Source organism: Hesperophylax consimilis, chromosome 17, assembly GCF_061612785.1.
Source record: "Hesperophylax consimilis isolate HC1 chromosome 17, BYU_Hcon_1.0, whole genome shotgun sequence".
In the NCBI taxonomy this organism is placed as follows: domain Eukaryota; kingdom Metazoa; phylum Arthropoda; class Insecta; order Trichoptera; family Limnephilidae; genus Hesperophylax; species Hesperophylax consimilis.
The window spans coordinates 30347089-30370921 of NC_142852.1; the positions used below are offsets into that span (position 1 = coordinate 30347089).

Sequence of the window (23833 nt, forward strand, 5' to 3'; positions counted from 1 at the left end):
TTTTCTTAATTCATTTTTGAACTTATTAATATTTTCTATCACAGCAATTTCCTTCGGGATTTTGTTATAGAGTTGAACGGCCCTGGTACATCAGAGATTTTTGGGTGCTTGTTTTTTTTCTTGTTGGCAATCTAATTTGCTTAGAATTTCTCGTCCCGTGTCCGTGTATCTCGTTATTGTAATTTATTTTTCTTTTCAGTTCCTTAGACATCATCCCTATGTTAATTTTATGTATAAAAATAAGTACATTCAAATACACAGTTTGCTTCACCGTCAAAATATTCAGCTCCTTTAACATGTCTCTTATCCGTGTGTATATGTTGCGCTTGTATTATTCGCATATAAATATGTCAAAAGATGGCTTGAGGAAAAGAAGTCAAAGAATCCGTTTTTTACGAAAAAGCTAATAAATGAGGTATTTCATATTTCTGAAAGCTGAAATACTTACTCTGATTATTAACTAACTGATACAAAGTAATTTTTAAATAATAAAGTGCATATAAAGCGTATCGCTATGTAAATTTACATTATCTACAATGAGCAAACAAAAATGTACTATCGTCCGTGGCGTGTAAGTATGATTAGTGTTGATATATCTGTAAATTATTTCTCTAATGTTGTACAAGATTACGGATTTAAAAGTGTAATGTGACATATTCTGACAATAAACTGGCATCTAAAAAGATCTCAGGTCTAATTTAGTTACTTTAACCTACTTACGTAAGATGAAGCGCTGCGGACAGTTCCAATGTGTTGAAGAAACGTCTGTAGAATGTAGAAAAGTAGAAGAACCACCTTCAATGTAACATTTAATAAAAAAAAGTCACAATAATGATATGTTAATTGAAATAAACACCCTTAATGCACCATTACTGATTATTAACCGACGAACAAAAATATTGTCGTGTGAAAGCACGTGAATCAATAGATTGACTTAACCATAGACAATGCACAACACACAAGTTTTCTTTTAATTAGCCTATGACGGTACCTATTTGCAACTGTGACATTTGAAATGTTCAAAAGGGTTCCATGATAACTCAACACTGTGACAATTTAACACACTTTTAAAAAGTAATATGAAGTCATTAGAAACGATAAAAGAAATAAAAAATGTTACCTAACCTTACCTAATTTACTGAAACCAGTTAATAAAGTTTTTGTTTCATCAATTTCCATGACTTTAAATAACCTTTTAAAGATGTGATGAATTATCATTGTGATGATTTATCTGGTCACCATTCAAAAGATAAAAATCAATGACGTTACAATGTTAATGTTCATGAACAAATCGGAAATATCAAAAATTGTGAATGGAACTTAACTGGTTTATTTTATACTCAACATCTTAAGTGCAAAATTAATTCACCTGGATATTAACTAAATAAAATAAAATATAATAATAATAATCCAAAATTTCCAAAACCCTAGGTACAGTAATTTCTAAGTAATAAAAAGGCAAGCCGAAGGTATTTTTTGTACTGAGAGGAAAACACCTTATTGAAACACTGGGCGGGTTCATTCTGATAATGTTCAGAAAGTTTCAGCAAAAAAATTTTTGATCGCGAAAGAAATTGTATATAATTTTTCACTTCAAAAAAGAACCACGTCGTTGCTAAAATAAGACACCATTTAGAAATCCAAAAACATAGATTTTTAATTTATTCATGTTCTCTATAAAACTACAAATCAATATATTATAGAGAAGATCAAAACTTTGAGGTATATGTAAGTATAAAAGGTCATGGGGGCAGTTTTACTATTTTGTAGCATACGTCAAAAGATAGTTGCTAAGCTTTTATTTATTTTATTTATTTATTTATTTATCAAAAGAAAGTACATATTACATATTGGATGCTTTGCCTGTCCAACTAGGAAAGTTTCCCGTTCTAGGACAGACAAATTGACATGTTTAGTTCATATTATTACTGAAATGTACATAATTACATAACAAAAACCAAAAAAAAGTTTCATTTTTCTCTGAAATTAAGTTGTGTAATAAAGAAAATGTATATAATAAATATAAGTACACATACATTGTTTTGTGAGAAGTAGAAAAAATTAATCTGGTAGCATATATTATAATCGGATTTACCGAATTAACCTGGTAACATAAAATATTAAAATTTACAGAGTATGAGGTAAGCGTTGTAACTAGAATGTGTAATAAATTATGTGCATGATTGTTTTCACTGAATTAAAACATGAATTCAGAACAAATTATATTATACAGCAATACGAATATATACCGCGCTCATTTCTTGAACTACTGCTAAAATGTAAAAACAATAACTATATATATAGATAGAAATATAAACTATGATACATAAACTATGAATATAAATACATAGTACCTGATTTAGTGCTACTTTGGTGAAATTGGTGCATTACTTCGTACGCCATATTGTGTTATGTATTTATTATAAATCATTACCGTAGTAGGTACCAAGTTTCACACAGAGTTAGTGTGCGACGTACAAATGTGATACGCTTTACAGTAGTGATGTACCTAATGAGCAGACAGGCTTTAGGGGCGCATAACCATACATCTAAGGTTGAAAAACATCAGAAGTTTGGTGATTTTGTTTAACAGTTGATTTGGTGATTTTGTTTAACAGTTATACAGCATACGTTCACTTTCGACTCTCCCTAAGTTTAGAATCCAATCATTGACTAATTTACGCAGGACGCTTCCAATTTTCAATTTCCAAGAACCGGGTATAAGGTTGAACATTTTTGGACCTAGGTAAGAATATTGTCTTTGAGCAAGGGATGTCATAGTAGAAAGTGGAACTATTGGATTCCTCCCTGCATGTCGGGTGTTGTGATAATGTTCTACGGAGGGGAAGAGGTGACGATATTTTTGTGTGTATAATATAACTTTTCTTATAAATAGTTGCCTCACATCCAGAACTCCTATCTCTTTGAATAAATCATTACTGGGGTATCTAAATGGTTTTTTAAGTATGACCCTTAGTAGTGATTTCTGTGCTTTGGCTAAGGGGTCCAGAATTGATTTGGTACATCCTCCCCATCCTAAAGATGCATATTCAAGTAAAGAGTTGCACATGGCATAGTACATTAGTTTTAGATCTTTTGCGCATAGAATATTTCTAATCGCCATGAAAAGATGCGTGAGTTTTCTGACCTTTGTGGAGATTGAATAGATATGTTCATTCCATCTCAGATTCTTGTCTACAATAATTCCTAGATATTTTATGCTATCCACATACTCTAAGGTATTGCAATTGCAAGTGTTTGGGTCATTGCAATGGTGTATAATAATTCTTTGAGTTTCTCTTGGTTGTCCCGCTTGAGTTGCACTGAAGCAAATGAATTTAGTTTTGTCAGTATTGAGAGTGAGAAGATTATTATCTAGCCATTGTTTTACCTTGTTAATACCAATTTCTGCATTACTATGAACTTCATTCCAATTTTTGCCTTCAAATAATAATACTGTGTCATCGGCAAAGGTGATAATATGATCGGCAAATGAACTGTTACATAATTCATTTATATAGATATTGAATAAAAGTGGTCCTAGAGTGCTTCCTTGAGGTACACCAAAGCTTATATCAGCCGGATCGCTTAGAGTATCGTTAATATTCACTCTTTGGCTCCTATTTTCTATATAACTACCTAACCACTTAAGTAGCTGACCCTGAATGCCGATGCGCTGTAGTTTTTTCAAGAGAATTTTGTGTGAGATAGTATCGAACGCTTTGGCTAGATCCAAGAAGAGCGCAATGCATTTTCTTCCTCTATCTATATTGTTGGAGATGATTTTCGTCAGGTTTGTAATGGCATTTTCAGTTCTCAATCCTGGTCTGAAGCCATACTGTCTATTGGAAAAGATATTGTTTTTTTCAAGGCAATGACTTAGACGATTCTTTACAATTTTCTCAATAATTTTCGAGATTGAATTGAGCAAAGAAATTGGCCGGTAATTGTGTATCTGCAATTTATCTCCATTTTTGCGAAGCAGTATAACAATAGAGTGTTTTAAATGATTTGGAAATTTTCCTGAATTGAAGCTTTGATTGGAAATATACGCGATTGGAGTTGCTATGAAGGATTTAGTAATTTTTAGCAGAATTGATGAAACGTTGTCAGGACCACAAGCATTCGATGACTTGAGTTCGTCAATTATATTTATGACTTCGTTTGAAGTTGTTTGGATGTTGTCTAATTTATGACCGAAATTAGAGATTTTTAACTTAGCGAGATCGGATTCTGTTGTATTAAGATTGTTGAGAATTTTTTTCGCAAGTGTGACTCCCACTGACGTGAAATAATTATTGGCAAAATTCGCAATGGTTTTTGGGTCTGAGGTGTTCGCGTTATTGATGGTCAGTGATTTAATATCGGAAGATTTATTTATTTTTGTTTTAGATATATTGCGAAATGCTTCCCATAAACGTTTTGGAGTACAGTTATTTTCGTAAATTATTTTTTTATAATAATTTTCTTTGGCCGATTTTATTAGTTTTTTGCAAAAGTTCCTATAATTTTTGTAATGAGCTTGTACTAAAATATTTTCAGGGCACCTATTTGCCTTTTTATGAAGTTGGTTCCTAATGTTATCGATTTGATAAGGCCAGGGGTGATCCATGGCGTAAGTTTTATTTGTTTATGTGGTATGAGTTTATTGCTTGTATGTTTTGAAATATATGAATGTAATTTAGTGATAAATTCATTCATCGATGAGTCGGCATCAGTTTGGTCTAGAACATTTTGCCAGTTTTCTGAGCTCAAGTCTTCAATTAAGTTATTATAGTTTATTCTTGCAACATGTTTAATTTTAGCAGGATTAGGAGGTTTGTTTTTAAGGCAGAGTGCTGTTGTATAGTGATCTGAAATTGTAGAGTGAATGACAAATGAGTCAACATGGTTAATTTTTTTGACGTTGATGTGGTCAAGACAAGATTTACTCATGCCCTGCTCACGAGTAGGGCTAATAATTGTCTGAATGAACCCATTTTCAGTTAGCAAACATAGGTAATCGTTGGATTGGCGGTGGTATTCGGTAATTGTATTGATGTTGAGGTCGCCTATAATTATTTGCCGTTCTATATTTTTTGAGCTGTTGATAATTGATTGGAGTGAATTCAGAAAAGTGTCAATATTTTGAAAAGAGGGTGATCTGTATATTGCAAAAATACATAGATTATTATTCAATACAATTTTCAGGCAGTTGGCTTGTGATAAGAAAATTTCATCAACTTGAGATTGAAGTCCGTCTCTGATGTATACAACGATCCCGCTAGACTTATTAAGATATATGTTTGTGTGGTGTTCAGAGTAATTGTGAATAACTTTTGAGGTGTAATCTTTACTAAGCCAGCATTCCGATAAAATAATAACGTCGAATTGGTAATTGAATTGATCCAGAAAAATTAAAAAATCGTCAATATTAGAAATGCTTCTTATATTTTGGTGTATAATTTTAACGCCGTAAGCACACCATTTATAGTTATTTAGATTGTTCATATCATCAATGACATTCATGTTAAGATCTATGCCGGAACCATTTCCGGTATCATAATTTAATTGAATCATAAGTATGTGTTGGTTGTGTGTTGTATAGAAGTTGGTTCCCGAGTAATATATAATTAAATGTGATTCCAAATGTAGTTAAAATGGTAAATGTGCTTAATATAAATAATATAGTACAAATGTTTTTTTTTTTTTTTTTTTTTTTTTTTTATTAAATTTAATATAATTACATTTAATACAATATAAGATATGGGTAGTCCCACAAAGCTGTGACAATCAGCTTGTCTGTAGGTTCTACCATTTAATGTTATAACATAATACACATTAGCTTAAGTTTAAATATTAATACCAAATATAATGTTTAGGATAGATAAACGTTTTGTTCATTTATTAACCACTTTTTTGTCAGTTTAGGGCAGGGTTCCTCATTATTTTTCAAGTTAAAGTTTTCATTAAATTTGTTATAAATCACAGGTATCAAATAGTCAAGTGTTCTGCTACCATACTTATTTGATATTAGTGGAATTTTTAGGCCTTTTTTTTCAGTAAATCTTGTTTTGTGACTATGCACCAATGGCTTTTTGTACGCATTTTCTCCCGCATTATCCATAATTATAATAAACCAGAGAAGTCCTTTAATTGGGAGTAGGCCCTCAGAGCCATACAGTAATTTTAAGTTGTTTCTTTGTTTGTAAATGCTAGGTTTAACAATTTTTTTAATTATAGCAGTTTGTAGATTTTGAATGAATTTAATATTAATATTACTCGAGTGTCCCCAAGTTCGAATTCCATAGCTAAGTATTGATTCGACCATAGAATGATATATAAGTTTGAGAGTACATCGAGGCAATACAAATTTCAATTTATAAAAATTACTCGCCAAACATCGGAGCTGGTTACAAATGTTGATCACACTTTTGTCCCATTTAAAGTTATTGTCTACGATTATGCCAAGGTAAGTATATTCGTTTGCAAAATCAATTTTTTCACAGCAGCAGATATTATCCATTTTTTTATGTATACAATCAAAATTATGTGCAGTTATTTTAGGTAAGTTCCACATTTTCAAGCTCGGTGATCTTATATACATGCATTTAGTTTTTTTGACGTTCATAATTAATCCTACATCATGAGACCATTTAAGTAGTTCGTTAAAGTCAATTTGTAATTCTTGAATAGCTATTTCAGGGTTTTCATTAAAGACAACTAGTGCAGTATCATCAGCAAAAATAAATCTGCGGGCTATTTTAAAAAGTTTAGACATGGCAATTACATATATAATGTATAATTTTGGTCCTAAAATTGACCCTTGTGGCACCCCTGATTTAATAAATCTAAAATTACTCATTACATTCAAAATCTTTACATACATTTTTCTATTTGTTAAATAGTTTTTGAAAAATGATAGGAGTTTACCACGGATTCCTATGATTTCGAGTACCTTGATTAATTGTGTATGGCTGAGTGTATCGAAAGCTTTTGAGAAATCAATAAATAATACTAGTACATGTTTTTTTGAGTTAAGCTCTGAATTTATATAATTGGAAAATTTTTCGAGCAGTTTATCACAGCTTTTTTGTTTTTGGAAGCCATACTGACATTCATCAATAATGCCCAAATTATTTAAATATTTATCCAAATTTATAGATATATATTTTTCTAATATTTTTTCTAATGCGGGTAATAAGGAAATAGGCCTATAATTATTTATTACGGTGTGATCTCCATTTTTAAAAATGGGCCTTATGATGCTGCATTTTAGTTCAGCTGGAATGTGACTTGTGTCAATAATTCTGTTAATTAGGTGAGTAATTATAGGACTAAATAATTTAACATGTTTTTTTAGATCATACATGCGAATTAGATCCACGCCCGGTGTCTTTGAATTTTTCATTCTTCCGATAATGCATTCAGTTTGTTCTGTATTAGCTCTTGGTAGGTACATTGAATGTTGCAAATGTTCTTGCTTCAACTCAGACGCTCGAACATTGCATTCGTGCAATAACTGATTTACACCCTCGTCAAAGAATTTTGCAAAGTTTTCTGCCACCACATCCGCAGTTTGGGAATTTAAGAAATATTTAGATATGACTTCATCACAATCTGATTTATTTTTCCTACCCAATACTTGATTTACTTCATTCCATGTTTTTTTAATGTCCTTGAAACAATGTTTAAATTTGTTATTATAGTATATTTTTTTGTGTTTAATATTTTTTTATTTAGTTTATTTCTGTATTTCTTGAATTCGATTTCATATATTTTATTGTTAGGCGTGTTTTTCCATTTCCTCCATAATGTATCACGTAGTTGTATATTTTCAATGAGATTATAATTTATCCAGCCCTTTTGGTTATTACGCTGTTTATTTGTATTTGATTTTGTTTCAGTACTTTTTTCGTAAATATATTTGAATTTCGATTTAATTTCTTCATAAATTAAGTTAGGTTCCGTTATGTTTAGTATTTCATTCCAATCAGTGATTTCAATAAGTAGGTCGACTTTTTTTTCCGATATTACAGTATATTTCGTATGGTGCGATTTATTGGTGGTACCTGCCTCATAGGTAGAGAAACGCATCGTTGTTGCAATAAGGTAGTGATCCGCTATTATAGTTTCACATACACATGAGCTGATTTCATTTGTCTCTCTCTCTCTTACATAGATATGGTCTAGACATGTAGCCGTTACATAGTTAGTCAGTATGGCTTCACGGGTCACGTCATTAATACATTTTAAAAATCCAAATTTAGCCATAATGTTTTCATATTGCATTACAATTGGTTCCTGATAATTTAATAAGTTTATGTTCGTATCCCCAAGTACCATAACGGATTCTTTAATTTTAATATTTCCCAATATTACATCTAGCTCTTCGAGAAATATTTTTTTATTTGAATTAGGTGGTCTGTATATTGCCAATATATGTAGACGTTTATGTTTTTTGACAGAAATAGTTCCGTAGACACATTCAAATTTAGTTGGCATTATGTTAATTTGTTCAAACGTTAGGTGATCTTTCACATATAAAATAATCCCGCCTCCCGATTTGTTTTTTCGACAAAAGTAATGAGAAGTAAAACCCAATATTTTGTATAGATGTATGTCATTTTCATTAATCGACGTTTCACAAAGCTTGATTATATCAATATTACTCAGAGAGCTAGAGATAACGACAAGAAACGTATCCCAATATTTTGATAAGGATCGAATGTTTAAGTTGTAGTTAGATGTAGTACTATTAATGAGATAGCAAGAAGTAAAAACAAAATGGTAGCAAGAATTGCTTGTTATCAAATGAATTAGAAAACGGTAGTAAATTATACAAATATGAGTAATATATAATAATATAGTATAAATAATGTAATTAGATATAGTACTGTGAAAGAGATAGCAAGAAGACAAAACAATAATAATAATAAAAATAAGGTAGCAGGAACTGCATAACATACATAACAAATGAATTCCAGAAGGGTGGGAAATAAAACAAATATGGAGAAATATAGAGCGAGACATAAATGCACGGGTCAAGACATACCTCGAAAGAATAGCCATTAATTCAAATTTATCAAAGCGCAGCCAATTTGCTTTCGTCTGAGATAACAATGGCATTAGTTCCCTCGTTTTTACGAAGATAAATTTTCCCCCGTTTAATCCAAAAAAAGCGATATTGTTTTTCCTTCGCCGCTGTTCGTGTCTTGTACCACAGCTGTTTACCGCGAAATGTTAGTTGTTCTGAAATGAAGATCGGCGAGCAGGAACCAGCTATACCGATGTTTGAGGTGTTCAATTTGTCTTCTGGATTCTGTTTGTTTTTGTTGAAAGTTTTTACGTCTGTTAACAGGTTTTCTCTTGCTATGTTCGTTTTGAATTTAACAATGATTTCTCTCGGATGACTCTTGTTGTTTTTTTTTGCTGCGCGATGAATGGCATCAATGTCCTTTGTATCAGTGGAGGACTTTGTTGTTTTGCAGATATTGAAAAAAACGTCTTGCAGATTTTCTCCTTTGATTTCTGGGATGCCTCTTATTTCTATGTTGTTCGCTTTGAGTTCCCTTTCCTGCATGTCCACACATTTTTCCAAGACATAAATCCTAGCTTCCAGGGTTGAGTTCTTTTTAGTGAGTTCATCATTTTTTAGTTCGATGTCACGGATTCTAGCCATGAAATCCTCATATTGAGAACTCATAAATTGAATACTTTCAAGTATTTTGTTATTCTGATCTAGAATATCATTTTGTGTTTTTTCCAGATTGGACGTCTTGTTCATGACTAGATCTTGAATATCTTTAAGATTTGTCGGTGTCTGAGCGGCGAGCGCTGAACTAATATCCGTAACTTTTTTAATCTGCTCCAAAGGTTCAGTATCACTGATTGTCTGCAACGGGCTAGCAGCGCCGGGCTTGGCTGAATTGCAATGTTTGCAAACTTGTTGAGATCGCCGTTCTTGATTAAGTCGACGATATGTGTTCTCAATAATACCTCCGCAAGCCAAATGAAATGCGCCTTTGCATGCGGCACACGTGAATTTTAACTCGTCAGTACGTAGAGTTTCTGAGCACACTCGGCAATGCATCTTGAATTAATGTTTTTTTCGTACTACCCGCGTAAAAGCAAATTGTATTGTTTATAGTTTTGCTGATTTAATTCGGAAGGAACTTTAAATAGCTCGGATATTATAAAAAATTATTTTAGAACTTTGTAGTAAGAACACGTAACACTCCGAGTAACTTTTAATTTGAGCGTTATAGTTTTTAAAATACACTTTACTACGGAGCAAGTTAATATGAACTATTCACAGGTATAGAATATTGTTGAATCGAAGCTGTCTGTAAGTTTTCATTTAATTCCAACGAATAATTTGCAAGCTATCAAACTAGGTCTTATCGAATAAAACAATCAAATCAGAGTACAACGTAATAATATTTGTAAAGTATGTAAAAAGAAAAATTTAAAAAAAAACTCACACACAAAGTTTTGAAGTTGTAAATTCTATAATATCTGACAACTGGGTGGAATAATTATGATTGCATTGTAATTTTTTGTCTTTTTTTATTTTTTCCCAATTTTTACATTAATTAAATATAATTTTATATAAATCAATACGAATAATGGGAACCCAATAATACGCAGCCTGTGCGTGGGTAATATGAATAAGTTGTATTGTACCAAGAAATAAACAAACTACAGGCATATAAAGCAAAAACGAGATTACATTTTGTCTAAGCGGTTTGTATAAAAAGTGTTAACAATAGTGTATAGTGAAGTTATAAGTTATAATAATTTATTATAATGATATAAAAGGTACTTATATTAATAAGTATTTATTTTCCTTGTAGCGATGCTACGAGATTCATCTAGAACATCTCACCCATACATAAAGCATCGTAACCCGAACACTCCAGACATAATGCGAATCGTTCCTATCTTGCTACCTACCCGTCTACGAGCACCTACTTGCGAGCGAACTACCTACAACAATACGTTGCGAGTTGGACTAGCAATATACGGGCATTCGCTAGAAGGTTCGAGCCTATTGCCTATGCATAATTCCAGCGTCAACGAAAGTACCAGAAGTACCCAGACTGAGCGAGTGACCCGTAGTTTACCATCGATCTCGCGCAGCTACTGATGCCATCGGCCGGGCTATATAAATAGACCCGACGCAGCGAGCAGTCAGTCAACGGGACTCCAACGGGAACACAGCGCACTGGCCCCATCGTTCCCGGCCAGTGCTAAACCGGATCACAGCGCCCTGGTTCCAGCACATCTGACCAGCGTTACATCCACGCACCTAGACCATGCGGCATCCTCGATGGTCTATGCATCTCCTGCACAACCGCCGACGAGGTCCACCGCACCTTCGGCATTCCTGTTCAGCAATGGAGCACCCGGAAGACCCCATGGCCTTCACCAGTACCTGAGATGTACACGAGTCCAGTCACCAGCAGCGGCGTCGACTCACTGACCCGCACATTGACCAACACTTCCCCACCTGCATCCGGAGTCTTCATCATCGGTCCTAAAATCAACACATATACGGCATCCTGACTCAATAAAACACTGTGACCTTCACAAAATCTTTAATTTCGTGCCTCCTCACGTGATCCTCAAACCCTTGATCGTATTACATAAGATATACTAGTTTAAAAAATTACTTTGACCCAACACAAGAGGCCCTGAGGAAAATAATTTCCCTCAAACTTTCCCGCCTATGTTATCTTTGGGGTGCCGTGTGGAGGGTTTTTATAAGGCGAGGAAGAAAATTTGTATGAGCGGAGGCTAGGAATCTAGGGATTAGTGTGTTCAGGAGTGACGGTCGAATGAGTATTAATAGATGTTATATTAACAAAATATTCTTTAATTTTATGTCTTATTTTAGCAATGAGAATATACACAATAAATGTCCAATTTCCTTCGCAGTTATATTTCCGTGGATTTGATGAAAAATATGATGCTGAACAAACCCCACTGTTTCAATATGATTGCTTTCTCTCACTATCCCACGAATCGTGGTAAAGACCCTTTCTCGTGTGGTCAATCTTACCCGGGGGTGCTCGTTTTGCGTGTTTCCTGACTGCAACGGTACCAAAAGGACCAATGATGCTAGTTCCTCGGGGCACCTTCAATTGCAATAACGGTAGAATAAAGACAGTTATCCCAACCGATACCTGTGCTCTAAAAATTGCAATTTGCTAGTTTTGTGGAATCTATTAAAAGGACCGTCTATTTCTGCAAAGGATTTTTTCAAAAACGACAAAGTCAGTGGAACAGAGCCACGAATAGTAGTACTTCATAGTTGTAGCCATACTCCCCTCAGGTATTAAAATTTCAGTAATACTTCACCTGGTGCGGGTGTAGAATCACTCTACGTCGTTCTTCTAGGTTGTCTCATTCGCCGACATCAAAATCATTTGTCACACGAGATAGTTCCCAATATTGCCCAATAGTTGCAGTCGTGACAAGAAAAAGGTTTTTCTTCACTGTGGGTAGGTACACATGTGAATTTTAAGACTGCCCTTTGTAGAACATGAATATTTGCAGTCGGGACACGAAAACGGTTTTTCTCAACTCTGGGTAAACAAATGAGTTTTAAGTTGGCTTTTTGTGGAACATGCAAATTTGCAGTCGGCACACGGAGAGAAAACAGCTGCAACTATGACAGATATCGTAGCAGCCGCTAATGAGTCACGCTAGCATTATAGAAAGAGAAGTGAGTTCCATCCACGCTGCCTTTAGAATTGTACGTCTTCAAAGATGCACCGCACGCTTAATACTATAAAATACGAAATCACTATAATAGATGCACCGCGTGCTGAGTACTATAAAATACGATAACACTATAACAGATGCACCGCGTGCTAAATACTAAATGTTACGACTAGATTGAACATTAAAAACTCTTTTTAAAATACCAAGCTTAACAACAGTTGGAAGACCTAAAACGCATTGACATTCCATATTTGTGACAAAAAAATAATATTATTTGTTTTTTATTATTATTATTATATTTTTATTTAATTTAATTAACATCAAATTTAATAATATAATTATTTTATTTGATTTTAATTAAATTTAAAAAAAATACATAGAGTTCTACGAATTAAACACAAAAACAATAAATATTATTATGTATCACAATGCCCAATTATCGGTATTTTATTACCTCCAAAACCAGACACATTTACATAACCCTTTTTTAAAATAGAATTTAATAAATTTAACTTTTTAAAGTTTGATAATGACATGACATTTATGTCAGCTTCTGTATCCAATATAAAAAAATCTAAAATCATTTCTAAAATTTTATTATTAATTAATAAATCTAAGTGCCATGCTTGACTTGAATTATTGTTACTATATATGTTTCTTATTATTCCAACGTAATGAACTTCAGAGCAATAAGCACTCTCATCATTAGGTTTTGATGCTTGTAAAAATTACATGACCTGCATTTGACATTGACGGCTGGACATTTATATCTGTGTTGCTGACCACATCTTCCACAGGGTATTATGCCCACTTGACGTTGAAGGTGATGATGACTACGACGGTGACCCGTGACGATTGAATTGACCACTTGACGATGAATTGACGACTTGACGAACATAATGACTTGATCCTCTTGGACTTGACCCTCTTGGACTTGACGAATGACAGTTGACATTTTGACTTTGATAAGGTGACCTTGGCTGTCTTGATGCACTTTTATGCTGACAAATCTCTCGCAATTTCGACTGTTTTTTTGTAGCGATAGTGTTGAATTTTGCAGAAGACGTTGACGGATGTGACTTAAATTTGAGCTCATATTTGCAATGAAAATTTCTCTTACTAGAGATTTGCGGCATTTGCACTTTGGACGAATCCTTGGAGATCTAGTGATGGCATTAACATATATACATAGCATAGTGATATGACAGCCATCACAAAGAAATGGTAACCGGATAGAAGAATCTTTCTTTGAAAAAAATAATTCTTTTAATACAATCATATCTAATTTATTTATTTATTTATTTAACGCCCAGAGGGCTTTTACATGTGGGTGGTACAAATTTAATGACAGTTTTGAAACATAAGAAAGAAAAGAAAGAAATAATAAAAATAAAATTACATAAGTATATGCGAGAAACAAAATTAAAAATAACAAGAACATAAATTAAAAAATACAGCGATTTGACTGGTTTACAAAAATATAACTTCCATTTAGGAATAGTATTGAAATAGGTCTTTTACGTAATTCACAAAATTCGCAAAGTTAATATTAAATATATCGACATCACCTAAGTATTGGTTTCCCATAGTGTGAAACCGTTGTATTGGGGAGTTCGCAATGTAATTGCGCTTATGTGTGTTGCAGTGGAATAGTGTATTTTGTCGTGTTGTTATTATAGGTATTCGTAAGTTTATGAGTTGCAGAAGTTCGCAACGGTCGAATTTAGAGTTTAGAATCTTGAATAAAAAAGTTGAGTAGTTTATTTTACGCCTGTCTTCCAATGTGTGTATTTTTAGAGTGTTTAATAAGAAATGATATTGTAAGTCTTCTAGTGGGATATTTAATTTAAAATTTATAAAACGCAGAATTTTTTTTGTATTCGCTCAATGTTATTAATGTGAATTTTGTAAAAGGGAGACCAAACTACTGAGTTATATTCAATTATGCTTCTAACTAGAGATATGTATAACAGTTTAATGGCTTGTATGGAGTTAAAGTTTTTAGTTGTTCTTAATACGAAGCCTAGTGTTTTCATGCCTTTGTTTACAATTTGGTGGATATGATTGGCGAAACTTAGTTTTTCATCCAAAATAATTCCGAGATCTCTCATTTCCGTGACTCTTTCTAAAGCTGTATTGTTAATGGAATATTCAAATAAAACAGGATTTTTATTTCTGCAGAAAGTCAGGGTTTTGCATTTGTCTACATTTAAAAACAGATTATTTTGTACGCACCAATCTTTAAACGTATTAATATTTGATTGTAGTATTTGGCAATGTTTACATCAGTTATTTTTTTGTATAGCTTGATGTCATCAGCAAAGAGCAATATCTCGACATCGTCGAAGCAATTTGTTATATCGTTAATGAAAATGAGAAACAAAACCGGACCAAGGTGACTACCTTGCGGTAGGCCACTGGTCGCACAGAAAGCTTTCGATAGCAAAGATTTTATTTTAACAAATAGTTTACGATTAGTTAAATAGCTAATAAACCATTTTAGCATGTTGTCTCTTACTCCTAGGGCAAATAGTTTTCGGGTTAGTAGTTTATGGGATACTTTGTCGAATGCTTTTGAAAAGTCTGTATATACGCAGTCGACTTGTTTATTTTTTGCAAAAGATTCTAATATAAAGTTTTGAAATATTGTTAGGTTAGTTGCGGTTGATCTACCTTTGATAAAACCGTGTTGTTTTTGGTCGATTAGTTTTATTAATTTGGGATAGATTTCATCAAGGACCTTTGATTCAAAAAGCTTAGAAAGTACTGAATGTATACAAATGGGGCGATAATTGGTTATGTCAGTGTCGTCTCCTTTTTTGAGGATAGGTGTAATGAAGCTCGATTTCCAGCGGCTTGGAAAATATCCAAGGAACAAGAGGCGGTTGAATAGTACTGTAAGCGGTTTAGATAATGCATTGGAGCATTTTTTAAGGAATATTGGTGGAATGTTGTCTGGGCCAGCAGATTTGTCAGTGTCTAAGGAAAGTAATTTCTGTTCGCAAGATTTTTGTGTGATATGGCAATTTGTTAAGTGTGTAGTATTACTAAATTTGTATTCGGGTATTTTATCATCGGGGGTTTCGTCATCGTATACGTTTTTGAAGAAATCTGAAAAGAGGTTTACAATGTCTTGTGTATTGTTTGCACTGATTCCATTCATTTGCATTATTGGTGGGTAATTCGTGTTTTCGTTGTTTATTTTTTTAAGAAATTTCCAGAGATTTTTGGATTTAAAAACATTATTCTCGATGGTAGTTATGTACATTTTGTAGCAATGTTTAGAAAGATCTTTACATTTTTTTCCTAGTTTCCCTAAAGTTTATGTAATCAGCTAATAATATATAATATAAGTGTCCCAATGTGATGTACGAACATGTAATATAAGTGTTTCAACTGTGATTTAAGATCATATAATATTAGTGTACCAACTATGAATTATTTTTTCTGTTGATAGTAATCTTATTTTTACTATTTCTTTCTCACATTCTAACTTGTGCAGCAAGTCAAAGCCCCACGGGCGTGAAATGAACGCAATAATAAATTAAAATATTAATAATTGCAATCGGAATATGTGCAGAGTTTTTCTCCTGTATGGGTAAGTGTGTGATGTTTTAAATTTTCTATTCGAGAAAATGAATAGCTGCAATAGGAACATGTTAAAGGTTTTTCTCTACTGTGGGTGAGCATGTGACTCTTCAAATATCGCATTCGAGAACATGAATAATTGCAGTGGGTACATGAAAAAGGTTTTTGTCCACTGTGAGTCAGCAAGTGTGTCATCAAATCTCCCTTCCGATAACACGAATAATTGCATTGGGAACATGAAAAAGGTTTTTCTCCATTGTGAGTGACCATGTGTTTCGTCAAATATCTCTTTTGAGAACATATAAAACTGCAGTGAGGACATGAAAAAGGTTTTTCTCCACTGTGAGTAAACATGTGTGTCGTTAAACTTCCCTTTCGAGAACATGAATAATTGCAATGGGAACATGAAAAAGGTTTATGTCCACTGTGAGTCAACATGTGTATCATCAAATCTCCCTTCCGATAACACGAATAATTGCATTGGGAACATGAAAAGGGTTTTTGTCCAGTGTGAGTCAGCAAGTGTGTCCTCAAATCTCTCTTCCGATAACACGAATAATTGCATTGGGAACATGAAAAGGGTTTATGTCCACTGTGAGTCAACATGTGTATCATCAAATTTCCCTTCTGAGAACACGAATGATTGCAGTGGGAACAAGAAAAAGGTTTTTGTCCACTGTGAGTCAGCAAGTGTGTCATCAAATCTCCTTTCCGATAACACGAATAATTGCATTGGGAACATGAAAAGGGTTTATGTGCACTGTGAGTCACCATGTGTTTTTTCAAATATCCCTTATGAGAACATATATAACTGCAGTGAGGACATGAAAAAGGTTTTTCTCTACTGTGAGTCAAGATGTGTCTCGTCAAACTTTCCTTTTGAGAACATGAATAACTGCAGTCGGAACATGAAAAAGGTTTTTCTCCACTGTGAGTCACCATCTGTCCCGTCAAGCATTCCTTTTTGACATCCGGCAGGTAAATGTCAATTTCCGTATAAGAAATTATCTCTCCGTCTTTTTCTAGGGATCCTGGTTCTGCGTTGATGGGTACAGTTTCCACATCAATGTTACCTGGAAAAACATAAAAACAATATGCAAGTATACGTTGATATGCTTAGACGAATGTGAGGTTCGAGCAAATGAAGATAAAAGCTATGCAATAGTAGTAAAGGAGAAATTTCACCCAATACCGAAAGCAAATTTTGCTCTACTAATTTCTTCAAAAGAAGACAGGCCTGCAGATGAAATCGAATAAATATTAAAAGACAAAATAAAAGTATTCAAACTAGGAAAAGGAATTTCTGGACTAAGAAAATCGTATCAAAATAAAATAATACTAACATGTGAGAAACAAAATGATGCCAAAAAAATAATAAACGAAATCAACAAAAACCAGGATAGATAAAAAAATTCTTGCATTATCATTAACGGTGCTGATGCTGGCTACAAGGAAGAATAACTTCTAACAGATTTGGTAAATCAAAATGAAGACCTATAAAATGCCATGACGTCGGAAAATGACAGTGAACCAATTGTTGTTAAAAAAAAGCTGAAGAATAAAAAATCTGATAAATTAGCAAAATTTCACTATACAAACAACAGCCAAACTAAGAAAAATAATAACATCGAAAGAAAGGATCAATATTGAATTCACAAGAGCACACGTAGAAAAAAAAGGACTGTCTTAAACAAAATAATCTGTCAGTTTTCCAAGCGGTAACAACAGATAACATAAAAAACATTATTAGTGAATTAAAATGTGGATCTTCACCAGGGTTTGATGGAATCACAAAGAATACAATAGTAAAAATAAATAACTCACTAAGTGTGGATCAAACTTTAAAATTTGGAATTTCCAAGGGACTGTTATTGGACCAATTTTATTTATAATTTACGTTAATCATGTGTTTAAATTATCACTTAATGGTAAACTTATATCATTTGCTCACGAGACTGCAATAATTATAGAAAAAATATAAGCAACGAAATTACCAATGCAGCCAATCATGACATGAAGGTTATAAAAAATTTGTTCGATAAGAAACTTTTCTATATTTTCTACAATATATGAAACATTTTAAATAAGAAAACCATCGAAATTGTCTATTGTGCATAAATTCAGTGCATATTGCAGAATGGGATTATTGGGTGGGGAGGGGCTTTTAAGACTTCCTTACAGCCCATAATTACAATTCAAAGAATAATTATAAAAATCATCCTTAGGAAACCATACGCTATTCCTACTTTACAGTTATTTCGGGAATTTAATGTAACATCTATCACAGTATTGTATAAGAAAATCGCCTTATATCAAATTTATAAAGAATATTTTATACATAAAATTCACCCCTCAGATAGCATAAGCAATAGATTCAAAACTAATGGCTTAATTGGATGGCCCTATGCATAGAACGACCACGGCTCGGCACCACTATTTGTATTTAGGTGTGAGATGGTACAATATATTGTTAAATATGATTTAAGATTTTCACGGCCAAAAGTATTTTTTTTATTTGTTTTTGGGGTGTTATGCCGTGTTGCGCTAACTCCTTCTTTAGCCAACGTTTCGGACAGCATTGCAGTGTCCATCATCAGGGCAGATGTGTTATTGAACACTGCAATGCTGTCCGAAACGTTGGCTAAAGAATGAGTTAGCGCAACACGGCATAACACCCCAAAAACAAATAACAACAATATATTGAGGTCCAAAAATAAAATTAGTGTAACCGAAACTTTGAATTATGAACAATTCAAAAAGTTAATTTAGTCCCTAAAATTGGATTATGTTATATTGTACCCTTAATTTTATTACGCTTAATTACTCTGAAATAAGATATATTATTTTAATTGACTTTAAAAAACCAATTTGAAAATTTGTGTCCCTATGTTAATATTGTGATTGAATTTATCTCATAAGTTTTAGATTATTGTTTAAAAAAATCATTAGAATATTTTTATTACTCTAAAGATAAATACTTAAGATATGATAAGGCTGATTTTTAAAAACATGCCAAACTATTTATCCCTGTAATTGCACACTTCATAAACTAATCATTGACATAAGCCACATTTCTGAAGAACTTAAATATAGTGTTGTGAGATTTATTTTGAAAACAGATAATCACTCCATAATTAAAAAGCAGAGGCCAATTTCCAATATATGTGTACCGCTAAATTAAGATAAATATATTTGAATAATTTATGTATTATCGATGATCATACTTCATCTTCTAAAGTCACCGATAACATGTATCACAAAAACGTTTCCTCAAGTGATGGTCAGCGAATTTGCAATATGTTTAATGATTATTTCCAATCTGTTAAATCTACTAGTACCTAATACTTCCTTTAATAATGTCAAAATAATCAATGATGATACAATGAATACAATTAATTTCAAAGCAATTGATATAACCGCACCTTTAGTATTAAAACACATCAAAAACGTTAATACGAAAAAGAGTTCAGGTTGTGATAAATTACACACAATTTTCATTGTTAATTGTGCTGAAAAACAAGTTACTGCTGTAACACTGCTTTTTAAAATCTCTTTTAAACAAGGTGTATTTCCTAGTATTTGGAAAAAAGCATTTGTAACACCTGTTTTTAAAAAAGGGATAAACATAATATTGTAAATTATAGACCTACCTCTAAACTATGTTTCTTAAGTAAAATCATGGAAAAAATCGTATATGACCAACTTTTTAATTTATGCAAAAATACTATAATCAGCCCCCACCAATATAGTTTTTTTCAAGGCAGATCTGTTGAATCGAATCTAGGACAGTTTACTGATTTTATTATTTTTTATTTTTATTTAAGTTTTCATCCAGCAGGACTGGGAGGATAGTGCAATCCCAGTCTGCCATATTACATGAAATAAAACAGGGAAACAATAAAATACAGTAAAAAAAATTATAAAAATGGAAATAAGATAAAACAAACAGAAAATAAAAAAATAAAAATATTAGGCAGGTACCTAAATATAAAATTAAAATATAAATCAAAAATAAAATAGTCATATAAATACAATAAAAAAACAATTAGATTAAGTTTAATTAAACCGTCCATCAGGGAGGTCGCCGCATCATCTGCATCCATCGCTCATTGAGTGGGGAACTGAGCCACTCGGATGCAGCCACAACGATGATGTTGGTTGACTTCCGAGTCTACCTACCCCAGAAGCTGGCTAGTCGGTGGCGAAGTAAGGCGGGGAATGAGTGCACCCTCCCTTCAGTAAACATTGTGGAGGCACTGCAGAACCTCGGTAGTTGCATGAGCTGCCTGTATGCATTATTGTAGCACACCCTCAGCTTGTCCCATTGCGCGGCTGGGTATTGTGTCCACAGCTCAGATGTGTACAGTGCAGTGCAGAATGCCTTGAAAAGTAGTTTTCTGACATCATCGCTACAGTGGTAGAACCGCCTTTAGAGCATTCCGGCCCGTATATTGATTGCTCTTCTTTGTCGTTCCATGTCTTCTATATCCTTCATATCTTCGGTTAGGATATGTCCCAGATATTTAACCTGCGAGGCTACAAGTAGTTCTTTTCCGTCTAACCAGATTGGAGGAATATTTATTGGCTCCTTGTTGTATTTAAATACCACGATTACTGACTTTTTTGCATTGTACAGCAGGTTATGTGAGATTGCATACTCTTCGCATATTTGAACAAGTCGTCTAATCGCTTTAATCGAAGGCGCCAACAGCACCATGTCATCCGCAAAATTAATGTTGTTACTGCCTTGACCGCAGATATGACAACCAATTCGTGTATCATTCAGTTCTTGTAAGAGGTCATTAATGTATACATTAAATAGAATAGGAGACATATTACCCCCTTGCCTGACTCCGCTTTTTAGGAATAAGAGTCTTGAAGAAGCTCCTGCCCATTGAACGTAATTTTTCTGCTGTCCGTACCAAATAGCCAACATATTAACAACTGCTGCTGGCACATCTCGTTTTATGAGTTTTTCCCATAATAATTTATGAGAAACACGGTCAAAGGCCTTGCTTAGGTCGAGAAAGCATCCATAAACGGTGGTTTTTCTTTTTTTGTAGTATTCTATTGTTTGTTTAACTCCATAGATGGCCATATCGGTTGATGAGGCGCTTTTGAAGCCAAATTGGTTATCTAGGGTAAATAGCTTGTCTTTTACTAGCGTGAATAGATTTTTTTCAAATAGTCTTGAGATCATTGTCGCTAGGGAAATAGGTCGGTAGTTTCCTAGTATCGATGCATCCAGTTGGTTGGATTTTAAGATTGGTATGATATCAGCTCGACTCATGTCCATAGGCATATGTGTGTGTCGTAAGAGGCTTGAGTACAGGGCGGCTAGAATAGTATTTTATTTATTTATTTTTTATTTTTATTTCTTTTTATTTAGGAAGCAAACAGTCGTACAGTAAAAAAATTATAACAATAAACATTCATATGTTCTAGACCAATTAAGTAAGTGTGGAGATGATTTCCTGCGTACCTTATGTGCTCGATACCAATACCGTCGTATCCTGGACTTTTACCTAGGGCGGTTTGCTTAATCGCGCATTCGATCATTTCAGGAGTAATTTTCATGATCAGGTCATCATTTGCCGCAGGCAAACATGTCATCATATTTGGTTTCATGCTATCTCCTTGATCCGCGCTTAAAGAAAAAAAGTCTCTAAATTCGTTAGCAATGTTTTCATCCCCCGTGATGTTGTTGACACTTAGTGGAGCTTTGCTCTTGGCTTTCAGCACAGTTGAAGTTTTTTGCCAAAACTTTTTGAAGTCTTTGTTGTGCATAGCCGTAGCTATGCTATCCATTCTTGCTTGATTTTCCGAGTGCTGACATTTTCGGAGAGCAATTTTAAAAGATTTCTTACTAGTTTTTCTTTCGTCTGCAATATGACCTTCCGTAGGCTTTCTGGCTTGGACCCAGCAAAGGAATGCATGCCTTGAATGGCGATACAGAGTTGATACTTGATCATTCCACCCTGGAACAATGTCATACTTTTTTTTGGGTCCTTTATTTTTGAATGCTTTTATGGCGGAGTTTCTCAGTGTTTTCACAATAGTGTCGTAGAGAGAATCTAGTTCCATTTTGTGAACTCTGTTATCACAGTTAAATCTCTGACATCTTATGGCATCTGGAGGTTTTATTTTAGGCAATATTTTTTCCGCACAGGCGTTGTAAGTTTTTACATCATTTTCGGACTTTGCCGCCCATTTTCCAAAATCTCTTGGTGGATTTTATCTGTTAGATATAATAGGGATTAGATCCACATCTATTTCGACATTTAGTGGGAGATGATCTGACCATGTCGCATTGGCTGTGATTTTCACATTCCTCACTGCACTGCTCAACCCCTGTGTCATAATACAGTGATCAAGCCATCTGGTGGTTCCATGGGCATCGCTTACGTAAGTGAAAGTATCAGAGCTTAGATGCACCATATCAGTGTATGTATAGTTATTCTCTGTACAAAATTGTGCAAGTTCACGTCCAAAAAGAGATCTCGGATCTGCATTAAAATTTCCTATAATAATTGAGTTGGAACTGTTTTGTTCCTCAATATTCCTTATTTGTTCCTCGATTTTGTTCTCAACTCTATGGATAGTGGGAAACAGATTGATTCCATTTACACAGATATTTCAAAGGCATTTGACAAAGTAAATCACGAAATACCATTAAATAAGCTCTTGAAAATCGGTGTATGTGGAAATCTTCTGAGACGATTCTCTTCTTATGTTAAAACGTTAAAACGATCTCATTAAAATGATTAGAGACAAAAAAAAAAGCTCATAAAATCTACAAATCAACACGCAATCCTATTGATTACGCTAAATTTAACGAACTCAGAAAGTCAACCAAAAAAATGTCCAAGCAATGTTATAAAAAGTGCATCGACAACTGTGAAGAATCGGCTCTTGCCAACCCCCATAACATCTTTAAATTTTCAAAATTACTTAACAACAATGACTCTGGTATTCCCTCTAACATGTATTTAGATAACAAAATAGCCGATAATTCCCAAGAAGTTGTTAATCTGTTTTGCTGAATTCTTCAGTAAAATCTATGCTTCTACAAACAACTCACCAATGCTCGACGCCACAACACCTAATAATAATAACATCGATTTCAATCAATGTATATTTGAAGAACGTGACATAAGAACCAAATTAAAATCCCTTGACCTTAACAAATCGGCTGGTCCTGATAACATTCCACCAATCTTCTTATCGAAATGCTCATCAGTATTGACTTATCCTCTAACTAAACTTTTTAATTTGTCCATAAAAACTGGCATTTTTCCGATAAAATGGAAAACAAGCTTTCTGTCTCCAATATTCAAGAAAGGTGATAAATCTGATATATCCAATTATAGACCTATCTGTATCCAGTCGTCAATCCCGAAAATACTTGAATCTGTCCTGCTCTCTAAACTCTCGCCTGAAATCAATAAAGTAATTTCACATCGACAACACGGTTTCATAGCAAAAAGATCTACTCTAACAAACTTAATGATATATCAGGAATATATAACTAATTCCA

The 23833-nt window shown here is 33.5% G+C and overlaps 1 protein-coding gene across 1 annotated transcript in view; it reads left to right on the forward strand.

The window, feature by feature from the left end:
* LOC149416401 (uncharacterized) overlaps positions 1-11547 on the forward strand; it is a 69541-nt gene extending 57994 nt beyond the window's left edge. Inside the window, exon 5 of the mRNA XM_089641991.1 lies at positions 11295-11547. Coding sequence (XP_089498117.1) covers positions 11295-11547 — 253 coding nt within the window. The remainder of the gene's footprint in view (positions 1-11294) is intronic.
* Positions 11548-23833: the final 12286 nt, after the last annotated feature.